This window comes from Phycodurus eques, chromosome 13, assembly GCF_024500275.1.
Source record: "Phycodurus eques isolate BA_2022a chromosome 13, UOR_Pequ_1.1, whole genome shotgun sequence".
Taxonomy (NCBI): Eukaryota; Metazoa; Chordata; class Actinopteri; order Syngnathiformes; family Syngnathidae; genus Phycodurus; species Phycodurus eques.
In genome coordinates this window covers 4,419,635-4,442,387 of record NC_084537.1, presented here as the reverse complement: position 1 = coordinate 4,442,387, position 22,753 = coordinate 4,419,635, and the positions used below count along the sequence as shown (strand labels likewise).

The 22,753-nt window shown below is 40.1% G+C and overlaps 1 protein-coding gene across 1 annotated transcript; it reads left to right on the top strand.

The window, feature by feature from the left end:
• The first annotated feature begins 8 nt into the window (after positions 1-8).
• Positions 9-21,755, top strand: gtpbp4 (GTP binding protein 4). The gene is made up of 17 exons (XM_061694825.1): positions 9-124; positions 1,553-1,723; positions 1,811-1,914; positions 1,986-2,122; positions 4,094-4,194; positions 4,257-4,349; positions 9,489-9,680; positions 9,774-9,839; positions 11,935-12,024; positions 12,951-13,061; positions 13,133-13,210; positions 15,398-15,449; positions 15,530-15,630; positions 18,008-18,205; positions 20,484-20,549; positions 20,641-20,787; positions 21,299-21,755. The coding sequence occupies exons 1-17, from the start codon at positions 77-79 to the stop codon at positions 21,449-21,451; spliced, it is 1,908 nt and encodes a 635-aa protein (XP_061550809.1). The 5' UTR covers positions 9-76; the 3' UTR covers positions 21,452-21,755.
• Positions 21,756-22,753: the final 998 nt, after the last annotated feature.

Genomic DNA, 22,753 nt, shown 5'->3' with positions numbered 1-22,753 from the left:
AACTAGCTAGCTAGGAAAATTATTTTGCTTCCCTTTTCTGCTGTGCTGTCTGCGGACGACAACGTGTCCCGACAAAATGGCACTGTATAATTTCAAGAAGATCATGGTGGTTCCCACCGCCAAGGTAAATGACCTCTGACGATAACAGCACTTTGAACCGTTCGCGTTTTAATCGCTAGACTCATGAAGATCGAGCAAAAATAACCCGTTGGCAGCTACGGTGGCAAACACGTGCAGGGACGTGAAGGCTCCACACGAGTTCAATTTAAAATGGATGGATAATTAATAACAATAGTTTGGCGAACATTCCACCTTCTGTATTATTCAAATAGGAAATTGTGGGTTATTGGTAACTTCTGATTTGGTTGACTTTAATCGCTTCGCGGAGTAGAAGCTATTTTTTTTATTGGTTGTGAAGTGGGCACAAAAAATGCTTTTTGAGTCAAATTTGTTATTATAAATCCATACCTGTAGACGGGACAAAAGTGATATACATTTGGGTTTCAACGAGGACAAATGTATTTCTTGAGCTCTTTATTGTGAATGACAGTGATTGAAACGTGAGACAGTGACGCAGACAATGTTTGTTTTTGTTTACTAGTTTAAAACAGGTGACAAAGGTACTCTAACTAGTCTGTATTGAAGTACAAGTATTTGTGCCAAAAAAAGAGAACTCATGTACTTTTGTATTTTCTTTAAAGTACAGGCACGGAAATGTACTTGACTACAAAAGTAAAAAAATATTTTTGACTGTCATGGAATAACCATTTTCATAACTGTACAATGAAAAAGAAGGTTTCCATGTGGTTTTTTTCCTTAAATAATTTTTCATATTTTATGTTTTACGCATATATTTTTATATATATTTTACGTTTTACGCACAAAGTAGCAAGTCTGTTTTGAGAAAGTGAATAGGAAGTATAGATCTGTTGTCAGATGTACATAAAAGTAAAACAGAAAAGAAAAATAAATACTTAAGTTATAAATGAACACCTGAATATCTAAAGTACAGTAACTCTTACTTCCCACCGCTGAATTTGTTGTAATAAATCCATATCTGTTGACGTGGTTGCAATAAATGATATATTTTTTTGTTCGAAAGGAGAAAACATTTATTTATTGAACTCTTCAGTGTGAACAATAGTGATTGTAAAGTGAGACAGGGACAGAAATGAAATGTTTTGTTTTGCTCCCTAGTTTAAAAAAAGGTGACAAATGTACTCACACTGTACTCAAGTGGAAGTACAGGTATTATTGCAAAAAAGGACTGATAAAAGTAGTTCTTATTGGAATAATTTTAATAACTTTGCACAACAAATGAAAACTTAAATGTTACATTTGTTTTTTTTAAGCATTTGTCTTTTTTTCACATTGTCATCTTTGAAGTTTGAACAAAATGAGTGTTTTTTGACAATGTAGGAGTAGAAAGTACAGATCTGTTATCAGATGTAAATACATGTAAAAAGTTAGAAGAATACTCGTTAGGTTTTGATACTTGAAAAATCTACTTAAGTACACTAATAAATTGTGTAATCTTGTTCCCCCCCTGCAGGATTTCATTGACATCACTTTATCCAAAACACAACGGAAGACGCCCACAGTGATTCACAAGCATTATCAGATCCACCGCATCCGACACTTTTACATGCGCAAGGTGAAGTTCACGCAGCAAAACTACCATGACCGTCTCACACAGATTCTCACCGACTTCCCCAAACTCGACGTGAGTGAAACACACGCTGTTAAAAAGAATAGAGAAAAAAAAAAGTGTAGAAATTAAGTTGCATGGATGTGGTGTTCTTTGCTGCAGGACATCCACCCCTTCTACGCTGACCTGATGAACGTACTTTACGACAAAGACCATTACAAGCTGGCCTTGGGTCAGATCAACATTGCCAAGAATTTGATTGACAAGTACGTTTGTTGCTGTTGAAATTACCAGACCAAAAACATTGCAGCCAAATGTTTTTTTTGTTTTTTTTTAGTGTAGCCAAAGACTACGTGCGCCTGATGAAGTATGGAGATTCTCTTTATCGATGCAAGCAGCTGAAGCGAGCCGCTCTGGGTCGCATGTGCACCATCTTGAAGCGACAGAAGTCCAGTCTGGAGTATCTGGAACAAGGTAGCACAATGAGACTCAAGTTAGGGTTGAGTGACATGGCCTTAAAATAGAGTGTCAGTTTTTTTAATGTATTTATTTTTTAAAACACAAATCGAATGTTCAATTTGAAGGAAGTGGTTTTCCAGCCTGCTACCCTTTCCCACTGGTTTGGATGTAAAGTAGGCCTCAGTTTGGTAATCTGGAATTTTTTTGCCATTTCAGCGGAATGCACTAGAAACTTTATACTGTATATTTATCGGTTACTGTTATAACTACTATTGAAGAAAAGAAGCACTGCTCATGTGACTGTATTAGGATGTCCCGATCAGTTTTTACCAGTTTGGAGTTAGTCACATATGAGCAAGTGACAAGCAAGTCTAAGTTGTAACCTTCACGTCTCAAGCAAGTCCCTAGTTACGGTGGGGAGAAAGGGGGGGAAAAAAAGTAATAATAAATCAAGCAAGTCGAGTTACCACCAAATTTCAAGCAAGTCGAGTTACCACCAAATTTCAAGCAAATCAAGTAATTACTTTGTTCCAGCAAGTCATCAGTCAAGTCATACAATCTTGCCCAGTGACAACTAGAGCTGTCACTATCGAATCTTTTTAGAAATGGTGCTCTTATTGATTACTGGTCGAATAATATTTTTTTTTTAGCGGCTAACTTGCATTTTATTCTCATTTATGCGGGATGGACTTCGATCCTTGAACTGCATATGTTGGGACTGAGTGTATGGTATAAATTTGGTGTGCAGACTATGAGACGGCAAAATACTAAATCCTAAACCTTTAGCAAATGCGATTGTTAGCACTGGCGCGCTCGTGATGACCATTTCAGGTCAAAAAATGCAAGCTACCATTCAGCTCACTCATAAATTGTGATATATATGCATTACACATATAACAGTGTCTTAAAACCACTAACAGACACTCCTGTCATTTTTGCGTTTATTAGTGGCCCAACAGTGCGTCTGACTACAATAAATGTCCGTGTGAAACCTTGGCTCCGGCAACGCAAACATGGTTCCAGACGGAACTTTTTTTTTGACCCAGCGGAGCGTTGAGGCAGAAATTTTGTGTTGACCTCTTTTTGAAGTCGACTTAGCTGAGTTGTTAGATTTTTATTTATTTATGTCTTTATTTTTCCCCAGCTCTAGTCACCACTTATATTTAGTAATGTTTTTTCAATGATCATAACACAAAATAAATACATTTACACTTAAAAATTAAATAAATGAACAAAAATACATCTATACCTCTAAAAATTAAATGAGCATTTATGTTTGATTATATTATTACTCTTTAGAAGAATAATTTTTTTCCCTAACATTTGCATATTTACAGCTACCAATATATCTAACACTCATCCTGTGATGATATATATTAAAATATAGTGGTGTGAAAAAGTGTTTGACCCCTTCCTGACTTCTTATTTTTCTGCATGTTTGTCACACTTAAATGTTTCCCATCATCTAACAATTTTAAATATTAGTCAAAGACAATACAAGTAAACACAAAATGCTGTTTTTAAATGGTTTTTATTATGAAGGGACCGACATGGCCCTGTGCAAAAAAACGATTTGACCTTAAATAAAATAGGACCTATGCTAAAAGTGCAATCTGTTTTTGTTTTATAGTTTCTAGATCAGAGTCTTTGTATTGCCTATCACTTCTCACTTAAATGCATATCTGACATGACGTTCAGTTAATCCTTGATTAGCTATTGGTGAGCTAAACTGTGACGCTTAACAAAGCCATTTTACCTACGGCAAACAGATGGAGGTACACCTCGTCGAAGTTGTCTTTTATTTTTCAGTTGCTAACCTTGAATGTGGCTCTTGTCTTTTTCCCGATTTCATCAAAAAGATAACCTGTGAATCCAAATTGAATCATTCTTGGAGTTTGCTCCGTGATCTTGCTCAACGAGGCAGCCAAAGCCCTTGTCTCAAATACTCTTTTTTTTTTTTTTTTTTTTTCTGTCTCGTTTTAAAAGTACGTCAACATCTGTCCCGTTTGCCCACCATTGACCCTAACACCAGGACGCTGTTGCTGTGTGGGTATCCCAACGTGGGCAAGTCCAGTTTCATCAACAAGGTGAGTTTCTCTTTCATTGAGTTACCTGTAAACACACTAATAAATTGTGACTCCATCTTCAGGTGACGCGAGCGGATGTGGACGTGCAGCCTTACGCATTCACCACCAAGTCGTTGTTTGTGGGTCACATGGATTACAGATACCTGCGCTGGCAGGTGAGAGGCACCAGCATGACCTTCGTTGTAACACAACATGCTTTGGTCACTGCTGAGGGTACACCATCTAATTTATATGCAGTGCTGCCTTAAGATAAGGAGGACCTGATTTACGGGTTATACGAGCCGTTCTCCAGCAGATTATCTGTATTCTCTTTTTCTATGACTTGCGAGTGCAAACTCGAGATATTCAAACAAAACATAATTACGTGTTGTGTATTTAAAACAACATAGCTTAGCCGTTAATTCCATTAACTTAATGCTAACGCCTAATGGGAAACACCATAGATGGGCTAACGAATAGCATTTATGTGGTGGTTTTCTAGCCCTTTAAGCAACAGATATTTTACTGCAAATGGTAGAGCAACACATGTAGACAGACTAGTGGTGTCACAATACCAAAATTTTGACTTCTATACTGTACCTGCATAAAATACCTCGATATTGGTACCGAACTGATACCACGACATAAATCTAAGACGTCAGTGAAAGCAGTGGAATGAAGGACAAAACGACTTCAAATATTATTTTATGATTTTTATATTTTTTTTTAAATTAAAATATTAGGATAATCTTAAAATGTAATAAAGGAATTAGCCCATTCTTAAATTATTTTCTAAAAAATAACTAGATTGATGCCTGCATTATTATATACTGTATTATATAATGTGTGTGTGTAAAAATGTATATCCAGAGCTGTCAAATGTTATGGAACATCCCTATTTTGTTTTGGAAATCACTGGTCGCTGACTCGTTATGGCCTTAACATCGCTTATTCCGGATGTTGGGGGGGGGGGGTGTCCAGTGTCTGACATTACTAGCCAGCATGGCGCTGTGTCCGGTCACTGTGATGCTTGAGACGCTGGTCAGTACACATTTTAGAAACAAGTTTGATGAAATAAACACCATATTGTTAAAAAATAAAAATATGAGACAGATAAACTGGTGCATCCACATCGAGCAGCTGCTTGGCACATGCACCGCTAAGTTAAAAATGTGAACGTTAATAGACTTTGTGTTTTTGTGTGCCTATGGCGGCGCTCAGGCAAGAGAGCGGGAAGGTAAAAGAAGTCGCGATGCTATTAATAAAAAGGAAAAAGGGCCCTCGCCACACGTGCACTGCCACATTCGATAAAGTTGTCTTGAATGGTGCTGTTTTTTACCACGCCGTGCAGGGCAAGTGGTGAGAAGGGGGGAAAAGCAGCCAAGGGAATGGCATTTCGTGCTTGCGTAGCCACCAATCTTCACTAGCCTTTACACCGATGTTATCGGGCTGATCGGTATCGGCCGATATTTAGCATTTTATGCCGGTCGGCTTTGTCATAATTCGCCGATTGATCGGCTCCGCAAAAGACATTTACTCCGCGTCGCCGCGTGCACAGCATATTTGAATCCAAAAGCTAGTTTATTTTGTAGCATTCTTTTGACGTAGTTCTGTAAATAGCTGATGGCCGATGAAGTTTAAAAAAAAATAAATAAATAAAAATAAATAAATAAACGTCGGCGGTGTGGGACAGACAACACATCTGAGACAGGCAACGGGTAATGCCCGGATCAAACTACAAAACAAATTAGCTCTTCTACGATTGCACTGTCAGACTACTGCAATCAAATCTTGTATTCCGATACCACCGCATCTGTTTTTTTACGATCATTGGGCTTTATCTTGTCAGCTCAAATGCGACCGGGCGCCGATGGTATTATCAGGACAAAATTGGGGAAAACGTGTGTTGGTGGTCACAGGTGCTCAGGACAGGAGAGGGCGTTCGTTTAAGGCTTACTTGAGGTAGGTTCACATACTTTTAATACGATACAAGCAGGCAATACAATGTTATGTAGCCTAGCAAGCTACTGCTGGCACGAACGGCTGGACGTAAACATGCCGCAGTTCTGTCGAATCATGGTCTAAAGTTTCGGTGTGGGTGAAGTCATTTAATTAAAAATAAAGTAATTTAATTACAGTAAGTTAGCACCCATTATTTCTGTCATGTAATGTTGGTTTGTCCTGACTGATTAGAATACACGATCTGACTAGAACAGTGATTTCCAACCTTTATGTAGCCAAGGAACATATTTTACAATTGAAAAATCTCACGGCACATCAACAAACAAAAATGTCACAAAAAGTGGATACATTAATTACTGTATTTACTTTCTGCCATCTAATAGAAGACCATTCATTTATTCTGTCTGTCACTATGCCTCACTGGCATAGACGAACAAGGATACATTTATTGTAAATATAATTTTTGAGCAATTAAGTACCCAGGTATATACAGTAAATGAACAGGTAATTTAAATTGACACATTCCTCCAATTTGTGCAAGAGGCGGGGTGCACCCTGAACTCAGTTCAGTACATTCAGTTCACTTCAATTCTGTTCAGTCCCTCCCCTGCCTGCATGGTGCTGCCTGATGCTGGCTGCTCATTGGTCATTTGCCGAAGTAAGTGACAACACTGGCAGATCACGAATCACGTGGCAGTACGTTTAGCGAAGTCCCAACCCCGCCTGCACGCTAGCTACTCATTGGTCATTCGCCGAAGATTCAGAAGTGAGTGACAGAACGCTGCAAACGTTCCGTTTCCGCTCTCAGGCGACTCACTCATGGCGGCGGCCAAGCTCAAAGAATGAATCATTTCATAAACTAATTCAGTTCAGTAGGTTCACTAAAGGGATTTGTTCTTTTGAATGAAACGTTCGCGAACAAAACACCACTAGTTACCACAGAGAATAAGTCATGAAAATTAGTGAGGCTGGAGGGGTGTTGGCAGTGGCTCGAAGTTTAGTCACATACTTCCTGCTTATGTCAACACCACATCAGCGGACCTCCGTTAGCCTTGGATGGACATAAAGCAAATCTCACAACAGTGACTACCTATGAACAGTAGAAATAGAAGATACTGTGTACGTTATCTCAGACGTCAGCCAGGAAGAGGGTAAAGTCTAAAGTACATTTAAATATTAAAACTATACTACTATAATAGAATTTTGCTAATATCAGCAATGTTAATTGTTTGTTTGCACCGTAGAGTGATGAGTGTTCATTTTGAGATCAGCACACTGGTTTCAAAATGACGCAGCTTTCTTTTTATTGGGTGTGTATTAGGGTTGGGCATGGGGAATCGACAACTGATTGGAACCGGGACTAACATTCCGTTTCTCCCGGAATCCTTCAAATTTAAAACATTTTTATAGTCCGTCGATCTCGAAGAAGAAAGTGGCGAAAACCAACAAAGAACGTGGACGAAAACGCGCTCATGCTCAACGGCGGCGGCGAACAAAAGTGTGTCTTAACTGTTAAAATAAATGACCAGTCACCTCAGTGTAACACTTGGATTAGGATTATATTGCGCAAAGGAGGCTTTCACGATGTGTAGAAGTCTGATGCGCTCCCTCCCGATCCGAGCTTCAGCCTACACGGTACGGAACTTGAGTCACGTTAAATTGGGTGAATATGACAAAAAATATGTCTGTGCCAAAATTGAGGCAGCTAACAATTTAAACCACAGGCGTCCAACTCAAGGCCTGGGGGCCAGATGTGGCCCGCCACCTCATTTTATGTGGCCCGCGAAAGCAAATCATGCTAGTCAACTTCTGTGATTTTTGCTAAAATCTGTACCCAAATTCCAAATTGTCCAAATAATAAAGAATAATGTTGAGATATTGCATTTTTATCTTAGCATACCCTTTTTCTACAGTAACTTAAACAATACTTGAACAAACTATTATCCTTGTCTTCTGATTTCAAAACTAGTTATCGCTCAATTTGTTGTAATAGTAATATGATTATGGTTAATAAACATTTCACTGTTCTAACCGCCCTCTGAGGGAAACTATAACTACAATGGCGCCCAAGACAAAAATGTGTTTGACACATTTAAACGGTGGGTTGCACTTTTGTACTGATGGTTTTTAGCGTTTATTTTGGTCTTCAAACCAATGTAAGAGCTGATGACAGGAAAAACAAAAAGCTTAACATTGAGGTAAAACTTCAAAGGTCAAACTAGTAACTTTGCATCACAATGATTTGGGAAGAAATTCACATAAACATCTCAGAATCAAGAGATGATCGAGTAGGTCAAGGAATCAATGTTTTATGGAATTTGGTTCCATTTATTATTATTATTATTTTTTTCCCTTTACGTGTCGTTTACGTGCCAAAATGCTGCGTTCTGGTGCGCACCGTTCCAAATAAAAGGCAGGAAACAGGAAGTCAAGTTAAAACTTGCACGTATAGACCATTTTATGTGCTAAAAGTCGCAAATAACTATTTTAACAATACAATATTTAACTTCTATCTGAAACAATGAATATTAAGTCAACTAGGTTAGATCCACACAGATTTGCCTTTTATTTCATAGGTTTGATACTGATACTGGTTATAAAGAACCCTGAGTAAAAGGCTAATTTTAGTCTATGATGCGGGCTCCTTAGAAAATGGATGTTCATAATTTGGACACCCTTTATTTAAACCATGCAACTTTTTTTGACCCAGCGCCCCAACAGGATTGGAATCGAGAATCGTTTGGAACAGGTATCGAAATGAGGAACCGCAATCGGACCGGAATCGCGCAAATTCAAACTATGCCCAACCCGTGTGTGTCTCCGTCTCTCTCTATATTATACACAGACAGACACACACACACACATATATATATATATATATATATATATATATACATACATACACACACACACACACACACACACACACATATATATATATATATATATATATATATATATATATATATACATACATATATATGTATATAAAACACATTTTACACACATATATCAATTTAGCTTTGCTAAAGATTGATATAACCCATTCAAAAACACGCCCATTATAATTTATACACGTAAGTTAATATCACAGTATATACATCTAAGGAGAGCTGTTATTGTGACAGGCCTACCCTCTCCCACCCAACCCCATTTAAAAAAAATGTAGTTGACGGAAAAAGACATCACTGGCACTCCACGCTTGGATTTCCGTTGCTGACATTTTCTGTCACTGGCACTGAAAGAGTTAATATCTGCGATATAGTGGGGGAAACACTGTGTTGGGTTTCTCATGCTGTTAATTATGGTATCAAGCATTTCTAGAAGCTCGTCTTATCGTGCATGTTCCGAAGGTGGTGGACACACCCGGGATCCTGGACCACCCTCTGGAGGAGCGCAACACTATCGAGATGCAGGCCATCACGGCTCTGGCCCACCTGCGAGCGGCCGTGCTGTATGTCATGGATGTGTCGGAGCAGTGTGGGCATACCCTGCCCCAGCAGCTGGAGCTCTTCAACAACATCCGTCCGCTGTTCGCGAGCAAGGTCGTGGCCTGTTGCATATTTTTTTTTTTTTTTTTTTTTTTTGTCGTTCGCCGCCACTTCCTGGTTTAACGTTTGTGTGCTCTCTACTCGCAGCCACTCATCGTGGTGGCCAACAAATGTGACGTGAAGAAGATCAGTGAAGTGTCTGAGGAGAATCAGGTACATTGCGCCAGTATTGCTATGAGAGGCGAAAAATCCATTTTAATCAATACATTTTAGATTTGTCAGACAATTATTTTTTTTTTAGATGCTTCCATAGCTCACTGAGCATCCCCACTGGTGTGATGACGTAAAAGTGTTTTTTTTTTTTTTTTTTTTTTGTGACTTTGTTTTAAAAAAAAATATTTTTTTTAATTTAAAAAAAAAAGAGCTCTGGAGACTGGCTAGGCCACTCCAGGACCTTGAAACGCTTCTTACGAAGCCACTCCTTCGGCAGTGTGTTCGGGATCATTGTCATGCTGAAAGACCCAGCCACGTTTCATCTTCAATGCCCTTGTTGATGGAAGGAGGTTTTCACTCCAAATCTCACGATACATGGCCCCATTCATTCTTTACTTTATACGGCTCAGACGTCCTGGTCCCTTTGCAGAAAAACAGCCCCAAAGCATGATGTTTCCATGCCCTTGCTTCACAGTAGGTATGGTGTTCTTTGGATGCAACTCTGCATTCTTTTTCCTCCAAAAACGACAGTTTTTACCTAAAAATTCTATTTGGGTTTCATCTGACCATATGACATTCTCCCAATCCTCTTCTGGATCATCCAAATTCTCTCTAGCAAACTTCAGCTGGGCCTGGCGGTATAGTGTGTTACTGATGGTAGCCGTTGTTACTTTTGGTCCCAGCTCTCTGCTGGTCATTCACGAGGTTCCCCCCCCCCGTGTGCTTCTGGGATTTTTGTTCACCGTTCATATGATCATTTTGACCCCACGGAGTGAGATTTTGCGTGGAGCCCCAGATCGAGGGAGATTATCAGTGGTCTTGTATGTCTTCCATGTCCTAATAATTGCTCCCACAGTTGATTTCTTCACACCACGCTGCTTACCTATCAGATTCAGTCTTCCCAGGCTGGTGCAGGTTTACAATTTTGTTTCTGGCGTCCTTTGACAGCGCTTTGATCTTGGCCGTAGTGGAGTTCGGAGTGGGACTGTTTGAGGTTGTGGACGGGTGTCTTTTATACTGATAACGAGTTCAAACAGGTGCCATGAATACAGGTAACGAGTGGAGGACAGAGGAGCCCTTTAAAGAAGTTATAAGTCTGAGAGGCAGAAATCTTGCTTGTTTGTGGGTGACCAAATACTTTCCATCATAACTTCCTAATAAATTTTCTGGATTTTCTTTTCTTTTTTTTTTTTTTTTTTTTTTTTTTCCCCTCTCCCCTCTTCCCCCTCATTTTATCTCTCATAGGTGAAGGTATACCAATACTGAAAATTACTGGCCTCTCTCATCTTTTTAAGTGAGAGAACTAAATACTTTTTTGCCCCACAGTTTGATTTGGTTCGTGACCCTGTTATCTCAAAACACTTGTATCTCAAATTATCTTTCCTCATTGAAATTAAGCGAAATGGAATTCAACTGTGCCAGCCAACCATTTTTTTTCCCCCATAAGAAATAATGCACTTTCATAACATTTGCTTTTAACATAACCTGTAAACATGGAAAATTAGTGAACAAACCATGGGTGTACCTAATGTATTGTCCTTCCTGGTTCATATTCTGTGGGCTCTATTGGTGTTGGGCAAACCAGCATAGTGGTGCTTGGAAGCCACCAAATTATATTGTCCTTCCACTGCTTGGGAACCAATGTAAATTGTTGGTAGCTGGATTTTGTGTAATATGCTGCCGCCATCTAGCGGTGGTTGTTTGAAGTGCACTCGTATCACATGTTCTCTCATCACACGCCATAAATTCACCCATGCAAAGGTTTGTATTTCAAAAACCTCCTTAGTCAAGGCACGCATATCTCAAGGCACCACTTTTGTAACATTTTTGTTTGGTGGTGTGCCATGGGATTTTTCTTAGGTAAAATATGTGCCTTGGCTCAAAGATTGGAAAACACTGGCCTCTTGGTCATATGTTGATAGATGAGAGGTTATTTAATTTGATGGACATGGCCTTTAAAGGTCTTAATTTTAAATATATATATATATATATATATATATATATATATATATATATATATATATATATATATATATATATATATATAGTTAGTTGGCTTGTGTGAGGCACTAACGCTGCCTATGTGTCTGTTCAGAAAATCTTTGCAGACTTGTCTGCAGACGGCATCCCTGTCATCGAGTCCAGCACGCTGACCGATGAGGGCGTGATCCAGGTCAAGAATGAGGTGAGACGAAATGAGATGTTTGTGTTGTTTTTGTTTGTGAGTCTTTATATGCATGACATCATTTTAAACTTGGTGGTTAGCATGGGAGGTGCATTTCACAGTTTCACCTAATCTATAAAGTCTTGCTTTTGGTCCAGAAAGGTACGCCACCACTCAATTCACGATCAAAATGTCCACATGTTGTATTTAACTTGTTGTGACATAATTTCATCACAAGAAATTTAAATATAAAACAACTTAAATTATCATTGTGTCAGATCAGGTCTTTAGCCTTAAAATAGCCATGAAAAATGCGATGTGACATATACACTATATTGCCAAAAGTATTCTATCACCTGCGACACGCATGAATTTACGTGTCATCTGATCCATATGTTTCAATATGAAGTTGGTCACCTTTGCAGCTATAAAAGCGTAAACGCTTCTGGGAAGGTTTTCCACAAAATTTAGGAGTGCGTCTATGTGAATTTATCACCACTTTTCCAGAAGTGGATTTGTGAGGTTACTCACCGATGTTGGACAAGAAGGACTGGCCCTCAGTCTCTGCTCTAATTCATCCAAAAGTCTTCGATAGGGTTGAGGTCAGGATTGTGCAATTGAACAGTATGCAGAATTATTTTTATCCTATTACATTATATACTGCAATAACTATCAATCTGTTGACAATCTGGCACCCTTACTCAGAATGGTTAGTGATATAGCCTAGTAATACCACTTGCAGACCAAGTACTGTAAGAATGTTAGATGGTCCCCACGTTGCATAAATTGTGAAACGTACGCAATTACGTCATTCTCCCCTACAAGAAAAGATAAGAGAACCGATTGGTAAATTGGCGAAAGATTCCAATGAATCGTTAAATTTAGAGCACCGGTTTTCGATTCCCATCCCTAGTCATGTCCATTAAGACTGGTGGTGTACGCCGCAGGCCTGCGACCGCCTCCTGGCCCAGCGAGTGGACAACAAGATGAGGGGCAAGAAGGTCCACGACGTCCTCAACCGGCTGCATCTGGCCATGCCTGCTAAGAGAGACGACAAGGTTGAACAACTTGAACAGAAGCATCATAAAGTGGAGTCTGCACTGCAGTCTACTCACATTTGCTCCTGCAGGAGAGACCTCCGTTCATCCCTGAACGAGCTTTGATGCGCAGGAAAGCCATGGAGGTGGACGCTCCCAAACGGAAGCTGGTAGGTTCTCAACACTGGCCGCCACAAAATGCAGTGGATCTCACGATCTTTATAACATTTTTATTCCAGCAAGTTTTTTTTCAGCGGCACGGTGGTAGACTGGTTAGAGCGTCTGCCTCACAGTTCCGAGGAGTCGGGTTCAATCCCCGGCCCCGCCTGTATGGAGTTTGCATGTTCTCCCCGTGCCTACGTGTGTTTTCTCCGGGCACTCCGGTTTCCTCCCACATCCCAAAAACATGCATGGTAGGTTAATTGACAACCCTAAATTGCCCATAGGTGTGAATGTGAGTGTGAATGGTTGTTTGTTTGTATGTGCCCTGCAATTGGCTGGCGTACAGTTCAGCGTGTATCCCGCCTCCTGACCGATGATAGGTTCTGGGATAGGTTCCAGCACTCCCGCGACCCTTGTGAGGAAAAGCGGCTCAGAAAATGGAAGGATGGATGGAAGTTTCTTCTTTCAGAGTATTAAGGGGGAAGTTTGCAGCTTTTAGCATCATTTCACTCATCCAAATGATTGACATTTCTTCGGTCACGCTTTCTGTCTCTGGTTATTCGTCCTTGGGTGCGATGGTTTCTTTAAAAACTGCAAACTCTCCATTTTACTTCATTCAACCTCCACAGAAATATTTCAGTTCCTCCAGGATTTCACCAGCTCTTTTTTTCCATTATTGCAGCCTAAAATGCCTGATTCTAATGGAAGCATTTTACTTTATGAAAACAAAATATGCCCCTCCTTGAGCCATCACCATATCGTTGTGGTGGGGTTTGTGCGTCCCAATGATCCTCGGAGCTAAGTTGTCGGGGGGCTTTATGTCACTGATAGGGTCACCAAGGTCAAAGAGGTCCTCGGAGGGGGACCAGGCTCAGCACGTTCAAAAGACCCTCTATGACAATGACAGTAAATGGATGCCGTTTTCCCTCGCCCGGACAAGAGTCACCGGTGGCCACCCTTTGGAGCCAGGCCTGGAGGGGGGGTCTCGATCGTGGGCACCTGGTGGCTGTGTCTGCACCCATGGGGCTGAAAATGATGGAATGGAAATCAGCACCTCCGTATCCCATGTCCTCAGTTGAAAAAGGGTGGAATGCCTTCTCCGGGTCGATCCTGTCCCAAGTGGAGGAGTTAAAGTATCTCGGGGTCTTGTTCACGAGTGATTGAAGCGGGAGATCGACGGGCAGATTGGTGCAGCATCTGCAGTAGTGCGGACTCTGTATCGGTTTGTCATGGTGAAGAAGGGCCTGAGCCGAAAGGCGAAGCTCTCACTTTATTGATCGATCTACGTTCCTACCCTCACCTGTGATGACGAGCTGTGGGTCGTAACCGAAAGAACAAGATTGTGGATACAAGCGGCTGAAACTAGCTTCGTCTGCAGGGTGTCAGGTCTCTCCCTTCGGGATAGGGTTAGAAGCTCGGTCATCAGGGAGGGGCTCAGACTCGAGCAGCCTCTTTTCCGCATTGAGAGGAGCCAGGTGAGGTGGATTGGGCATCTGATTAGGATGCCCACGGACCCCTCCCTGGTGAGGTGTTCCGGGCTCGTCCCACCAGGAAATGGTGCCGGGGATAACTTTGGACACGCTGGAGAGACTGCGTCTCCTGGCTGGGCTGGGAGTGCCTCGGGATCAGCCCGGAAAAGCTGGATGAAGTGGCTGGGGAGAGGGAAGTTTGAGCTTCCCTGCTTCAGCTGCTGCCCCCGCTCTGCATAAGTGGAACAAAATGGATGGATGGAAACAAAATATGCTTAATTTTTGGAGTACTGCCCCAGGTACACCTTTTCCATTTCCAAAACCGCCGTAGTATTTTATGTTTGCACAAGGGAATGCTGTGATTGGTGAAACCATCAGACAGCGCAGCTGGTTAGTCCAATCTGCAGAAAATTTTTGTTTATTGGCTAAAAATACAATGATTCACGGGGACTGCTTGAATTTGAGTGGAGGTTAGCCATCGCAAATTTATGGAGGCACTTATAAAACGCTTTTCTTTGACATGTAAATAAGTGCTCACTCTTGGAATTTTATTTTAAGATCATTCATAAATTAACATTTTCGTAATGAAATTATACAAATAGAAATGTTTTTTTTTCGCAGAAATTGTCTCTGGCCGCTTTTTTTGGGTAATTAATCGATAAAATAGATTAATCGCCTAAGCCCTACCTGCAGCTGTCTTGTTTGACTGAACAATTTGTCTCCCAGGAGAAAGATCTGGAGATGGAGATGGGAGACGACTATGTGCTGGACCTTCAGAGTGAGCATGTTCATCACGCAGAATCCTCATCATCAGTCACACGGCCATCCTAACAAGCACCATCTGGGTCTCTTTGTCAGAATACTGGGACCTGATGAACGACAACGAGAAGCATGACAAGATCCCCGAGGTGTGGGAAGGCCACAACATCGCCGACTACATTGACCCCGCCATTATGAAGGTCAGTCGCAACCTTTACGATACAATATAAAGTTCCCAGATGTCTGGATAAAAGCTCACTGTCAAAATCCACAAAGTATCAAGAATTACAGCACAATTAAAATCCGCTCTGCTTGAAATCACTTGGTTTCAGGCGGGGTGGATTCGGTCTAATGCAAATGCGCAGAGTATGGTTTTCGTTACTCCGACGACCAGGGACAGAACTTGGCGCTATGTGCAAAAAGTGAGGGTTTTTATGTGTTGACAACTTAGCCACCTTATCGCTCGCTATATTTGGAGACTTTTCCAACCGTTTTAAGTGATTATTATTATTTTTTTTAAAGCAATCAACAAATCAAAAGTTCAGACGCAAAAGCAGAAATCTGTTTTTTTTGTAAATTGAGTAAAATGTTTTATTTTAATTTCTGACTAATTTTTATTTTGGGTATTCTAAATTCATATAACCAATTAAGAGGGAATTTGAAAAAAAAACCAAAAACTTATTGACAAGTTCATTCAAATGTTTCTCGGTTTCATCGCAAAACCAAACAACTACAAAGTAATTTAGTTAAAAAATAGTCCATTCAAGCTTTTTAAGATAACTATAAAATTACACTGACATTCTATGTATTATTGTTTGTGAATAAAAATGAGTAACAGGTGAGTGAACTATAGCCTTATCTTTAAATGCACATAAATTGACCTTTAATTCTAACCCTGAGGGAGCGAAAGTCACATCGATGGCACTCAGTCAGTTATCATATTTGTTGCCGCTATCCTCAAGATCCTCTTGACCCACTCGATTGCGAACAACATTGAAAAAGGCTTCCTCGTAGAGTTTGCAGTCTGCGAGTAGCCGTGGCTCTTTTTTGTCCAAATGGCGCGTAACGTCTTGTGCCTTTGAACTCTTCAAACTGAGCCACTTTTTATGGCTTTACTGGAGACTTGTGGAGACTCTGAGACTCCCACGAGTCCCACCAGAGCAGGAGATGTTGACCTGTCCATGTCCACCACTTGCTAATTTTAACCATATCCCCCCCCATAAAGATTTTATTGCATTTTCCCTCATGGAGGCGGCATTTAATCACCAAGCCACCAAATTCCAGTTTGTTAGTTAGTGTGCAGATCCGTGCGTGTCGCACACACATGTATGGAAATAGATGCATACTTTTTTAAAGGTTGTACACTTTACTGCCCTTGGTACTTGCATGGTACTCCCAATGTTTGGTGTGTATCTCTAAACTTCCAGGAGACATAAAGTTTGCGTATCCATTGCTAACATGGACCTTAAATGAGCCTTATGACTTTGATTGGGGTGTACTATTCACAAGGGATAGGGATTGATGCCCCCAAAATTTTTTTAGAATTGTTGAAATTAATGGTTTAAATGCATAAATGTGCCATTATGATCCCAGAACAGTTTCATTGCAAATTCATCTTGCATTAGACTTCAAAATAAATGGCTTACTAAATATTTGAATTTGAAAAAGGCACCTGAAGTGCAGTTAAAAAACAAAACAAAACAAAAACAAAAACAATTTTAAAAAAATGCACCTGAAGTCTACATGTATATGCAGCAAAAACTCCAAGCTTCCACTAACAGCCCAGGCAAAAATTATCTTCTCTAGTTGAGACTCATCTCAATTCAAGCCAACTTTATTTGTAGCACACTTTTACAACAATCACCGCTGTAATAAAGCGCTGTCATAAGATGGAACATAAAGCATAAACAACAAAAAATATATATTTAATATTTGTATTATAAGAGTAATATTAATAACCGTGGTGTAATGACAGTAAAAGAGAGAGAGGAACATGTTTGAAGTCCCTGCTGACCAGTATGACAGCACAAGGATGCTGAAATTGTAATCTTGTGATCACAGCATGGATGGCACTCTTGTTGGCTGGAAGTTGAAGTTTGAATGTAAACAAATGAGTGCAGTTTTCTAATAGCCATTATAATCAGAATCATCTTGATTTGCCAAGTATGTCAAAAAAAACAAGGAATTGGTCTCCGGTAGTTGGAGCCGCTCTAGTACGACAATAGACAATCAATTGACAGTGAATACTTTTGAGACATGAAAACATTAAAACACAGTCACTGAGCAATAAAAGGTTACCAGTAATGCTGATATTTTTTTATTTATTTTTTTACATTTTTTTTTTTTGGGACAATTGTGCAAATGAGGCCGAGTCCTCTAGCAATTTAGAGCAGTTTGAAATGAGGAGTTAGTCCCTTGGAGAGTAACACACACAGAAGTTACGATTGAAATCTGTCCCGTTTACCAATTACTGTAACCCTAACTCTTTTGTCAACATGGGCTTTCATGAATTTGTTGGGAAAATTACTTTTTTTGAGTGTGTGCACATTGACATTCTTTGGGTGTGTTGTGCTGCAGAAACTAGAGAACCTGGAGAAGGAGGAGGAGCTGAAGGAGCGTGCCGGCGAATATGATTCTGACGACGAGAGCGAAGATGAGGAGATGCAGGAGATCCGCCTCATGGCCAAGCAGATCCGCGAGAAGAAGCACCTCATGATCTTGGAGTCCAAAGAGAAGGATGTGCACGGGCCGCGCATGCCCAGGACCGCCACCAAGGTACGAGTCCGGAAATTGTCATTGACGCCTTGTACGACCGGGATGATTATATGGGTCATTTTCATATCATTTGATCAATAACGGTAAAGACATACCCCACAGGATTTTATTTTTGGAAATCAGTTAGTTTTTTTACTGATATGAGTATTTGAATTATTGGCAGTTTTTTTAAATCATTCAAATGGTAATAATTGTTTCAAAGAGAAACAATTATAAAATAATATATTTCAAACATTAATTCCCAAAATGTCTGTACTGTTATGTGTCCCAAATGAAGTTTCATCATGATTTGCAACATGTTTTCTGAAGATGCTCATTAGCTTTTTGGATATATAGGATTTTTCTCTTATCTCGCAATATGCCTTTTCCAAGAAAACTAGTAAACTTAGGCCTGGTACACACATTTTTCATATCTTAAACTATATTTTTGATCTGCAACAGACTTTACACATGAGGATAAAAATCAGGCATTTAACAGATTTTGTGTGTGCTCCGATAATCTCAACACACAGCACCACACACAAAGATTCTGTTCCGCCACCAATCGCAATCTCGTGTGATCACACGTGATTTACATCTTGGTGTTAAACAACTCAGGACAGAGCACCTTTTTGTTTGAAGCCACCCACGTCTCAAGTGAGAAAATGTATTGGAACCGACATTATTAAATTAACTTAGTGAATAACATTTAATATTTGGTGGCATAACCCTTACTTGCCATAACTGCATCAAGTCTGCGACCCATTGACTTCACCAGACTGTGGCATTCTTCATTTGAAATGCTTTTCCAGGCATTTACTGCAGCCTCTTTGAGTTCGTGTTTGTTTCTGGGGGTTTCTTCCTTCAGTCTCCTCTTCAGGGGGTAAAATGCATGCTGTATTGGGTTAAGGTCCAGTGATTGTCTTGGCCAGTCTAAGACCTTCTACTTTTTTCCCCTGATGAAGTCCTTTGTTGTATTGGCAGTGTGTTTTGGGTCCTAGTCTTGTTGCATGAAGCTTCTCCCGTTTAGTTTGGATGCATTTTTCTTTAATTTGCCAGACAAAATGGTGTGCCAACCCCCACAGGGCAGGGGTGACGGCATCACAATCTGTTTGAAGAAGACTTAAAATAATATAGAGGCCATACCAGAAAGAAAAAGAAAGGATCTGCTTATGATCCAAAACACACAAGTTCATCTGTGAAGCATGGTGGAGGTAATGTCATGGCTTGGGCTTGGATGGCTGCTTCTGGAATGGGTTCACTTGTCTTTATTGATGATGTAACTCATGATGGTGGCAGCAGAATGAATTCTCAAGTCTACAAAACCATTTTGTCTGGCAATGTACAGAAAAATGCATCCAAACTAATCGGGAAAAGCTTCATCATGCAACAAGACAATGACCCAAAACACATGGCCAACACAACAAAGGACTTCATCGGGGGGAAAAGGTGGAAGGTCTTCGACTGGCGAAGTCAATCACCGGACCTTAACCCAATACAGCATGCATTTTACCTCCTGTAGAGGAGACTGAAGGGAGAAACCCCCAGAAACAAACAAGAACTCAAAGAGGCTGCAGTAAATGCCTGGAAAAGTATTTCAAATGAAGAATGCAACAGTTTGAAGTCAGAGTCGCAGGCTTGATGCGGCTATTACAAGTAAGGGTTATCCCACTAAATATTAAATGTTAGTCACTTTAAGTTAATTTGTCTGTTCCAATACTTTTGCTCACTTGAATAGTGGGTAGCTTCAAACAAAAAGTGCTCTGTCCTGAGTTTTTTTAACACATCTAGATGTAAATACCATGAAATGAAAGCTGGAATGCTGAACCTTTGTCTCATATTCATCTTTTGATCTGAAATCCAAATGTCTTCAGTATGCGCCAAAAACTAAGCAATTGACCTTGCCGTTCCAATACATTTGGAGGAGACTGTATAGTCTTGGCAATATGGCAACACTTTTTATCCAATACAATCTGAACTGAAATCTGAATTTCTTCCACATTTTGGACTTTAAACTTGCTGCGACCGCTCTGAATCCTTTCAGAGTCTGGTATTCCTCCATACATTTCCCTAACATTTTCCATCACAAACTCTCAGCACAGCGCTATCTGGCGTAACAGCGACAAGTCTTGCGAGATTGGGCCATCGACCGGTTCCAGCTATATTGGGACCGATTCATTAGTCTGTGTAGCGATGCACCCGCATCTTTTCAATCAAAAATGAGTTTCCAATTCAAATCGTTTTTTGTCACACCCCTAACCCAAATACATTGTAATATTATGTCGCCTGTGGCATGCAGGTTGAGAGGAAGACATTGGAGAAGGAGATGAGCGACCTCGGCCTGGACATGAGCGACAAAAACAACGTGAGTAATAGCATCCTTATACAGGTGACATGTGACTACGAGTGGACAACGTTTGATTGACTTATTGATCTCCGTGTCTGTGTTCTTGCAGAGTCACTACGTAGAGCAGGCCCGCCGCTCCCGCAGCGTCACCAGGAAACGAAAGCGCGAGGCTTCTGCGGCGCCACCAGCCTCCAAGACGCGCAGCCAGAGCGCCTCTCGGCCTCCTCGAGATCAGTCGGGATTACGAGATGCAAAGGTATGGTTCATATTATGTTTATCATAACCAAAGTGATCACCATTATCTGTAATAAAGCAGTGTTACGAAAAGAAATGTAAACAAACCAAATTCGCAGATTGACTGAAAACATTGAAATGTTTTTATTTTGAATACAACAAAGTAAAATCAACAATGGTATGTACATTTTGATAATACACATTGTAAACAGAAACAAACAAAGTAAATTTTCACAAGAAATGTGCTTAAAATTATTATGATGACTAATATAGTCAATAGTGTTCGGACTATATGAAAACGGCAATCTACTTTATTGGAGGCTGAAGTATTAATCATTCACCTTTTATACAACAAATGTTTAACACAATAAGCAATTATTTCTATAGAAATAGATTTTAGTCAATAAATAGACAGACATAAAATAGACATAGCGTATAGTGGTTTCCATTCCCCCCCAACAGTGAATAGCAGGACTTCCCCATATTGGCTTTCAATTGACTTTTTGTCAACTGTTTCTTTGTTTGCGTGTCAGATGGTAAAGAAGACCAAGAAGATGATGAAGAACTCCCAGAAGGGCATGAACCGTCAGGGAAAGAAGGGTGAGGCGGACCGACACGTGTTCGACCTGAAACCTAAACACCTGCTGGCGGGAAAGAGGAAGTCGGGATCCACTGACCGCAGATGAACAGGAAGAGGAACTCTCTCTGGACTCTCGTGACACCTTCCTCCTTTCTTTTCGGAAGGAGACTTCTGTGTTGTTGTCTACACTTTGTACTTTTATTCTACACAATACCGAAATCATCAAATGGTCATTTCCTTTTTTTAACAAGGACACTCCAGGGTCCATTATATGAATAACTCATTGATGGTGACTGTTGTGTGATTTTGTTCCTGCACACAATCAAACACTTTGATTATATGTGGGAATAAATTGTACATGATTTGTTCATGTTCGATAAAGATGATGGCAAATAAATACATCAATCCCACTACAGTCTTATTTTATTTTTTTACATCCGTCACAAAGTAGTGCGCTCTTGTAACTCGTAGTCAAATAGTCTATAAATTTCACATTGCATTATCACCTTGTTTCTTGTGAGACATGTTAGCATTTTTCAACCTCGAGTGTTGTTTGCAAAAAAATTGCATCACATTTTTAAATACAGTGCAGTATGCCACTATTTTGCTTTCTAATTTGACATCAAAGGCGGGGTTTTATCGCACCGAATTGTCAGGAAGACTTAAAAGTGTATTTATAAAACGCAGTGGGGGCCGGTGAGTTTAGGACCTGGGCCTTCAGTGACCTCATCTACCTCTTAATAACACTTTCACGTCTCAAAAATGACCGACAGGCCTTCCCCATATTTAAGGATGAATGCCATTATTATTAAAGCAAGAAGCAGTAACCTTTATCTTCCAATCCATCACCTCCAAACATCTATAGTTATTGTCTAATAACATGACAAAAAAATCAAAATATATCCTAATCACTGGAGATGCAGCAGCAATTATGTCACATTATTATTTTGTCACATAATTTCTTTTAAGTTGTAGGTCAGTGCTTTTGATGGGGTTTAGGCCAATAGAGAAGCCTCTGCCTTGTTTGTGAAACCTCTCAAGTCAACATTTGGACTGACAAGTACTAAAACAGCATTGTTTTCTAAGGCAGTTTTGTTTAACATTACATTACTCATCTTCCCTTTGTTTAGACGGGTGAATTATTATTTTACTTGCTCATTTGACGTCAAAGGCAAGTTTTCCATAAACTGAATTGTCAAGGAAGCCTTCACTATCTGTGTGATTGTTGGAATAGTGTGTGTCTGCACTGACGAGCACTAAAAGGGCGCTTGATGTCCTGATGAGGTGCGGTTGGTTTAATAACAGTCTCTTTACATTCTTCTGCTGATAATGTACTATGTTACTCATTATTTGACGTCAAAGGTGGGGTGTCGGTACGCCGAACAGTCAGGAAGACTTCAATGTATCT

Bases quoted from the DNA above. Each gene is read 5' to 3' on its own strand.
- gtpbp4 (XM_061694825.1), top strand. From the start codon at position 77: ATGGCACTGTATAATTTCAAGAAGATCATGGTGGTTCCCACCGCCAAG. The intron at 1,915-1,985 runs GTACGTTTGTTG...GTTTTTTTTTAG, and splicing joins GCCAAGAATTTGATTGACAA to TGTAGCCAAAGACTACGTGC. The intron at 13,211-15,397 runs GTAGGTTCTCAA...TTTGTCTCCCAG, and splicing joins ACGCTCCCAAACGGAAGCTG to GAGAAAGATCTGGAGATGGA.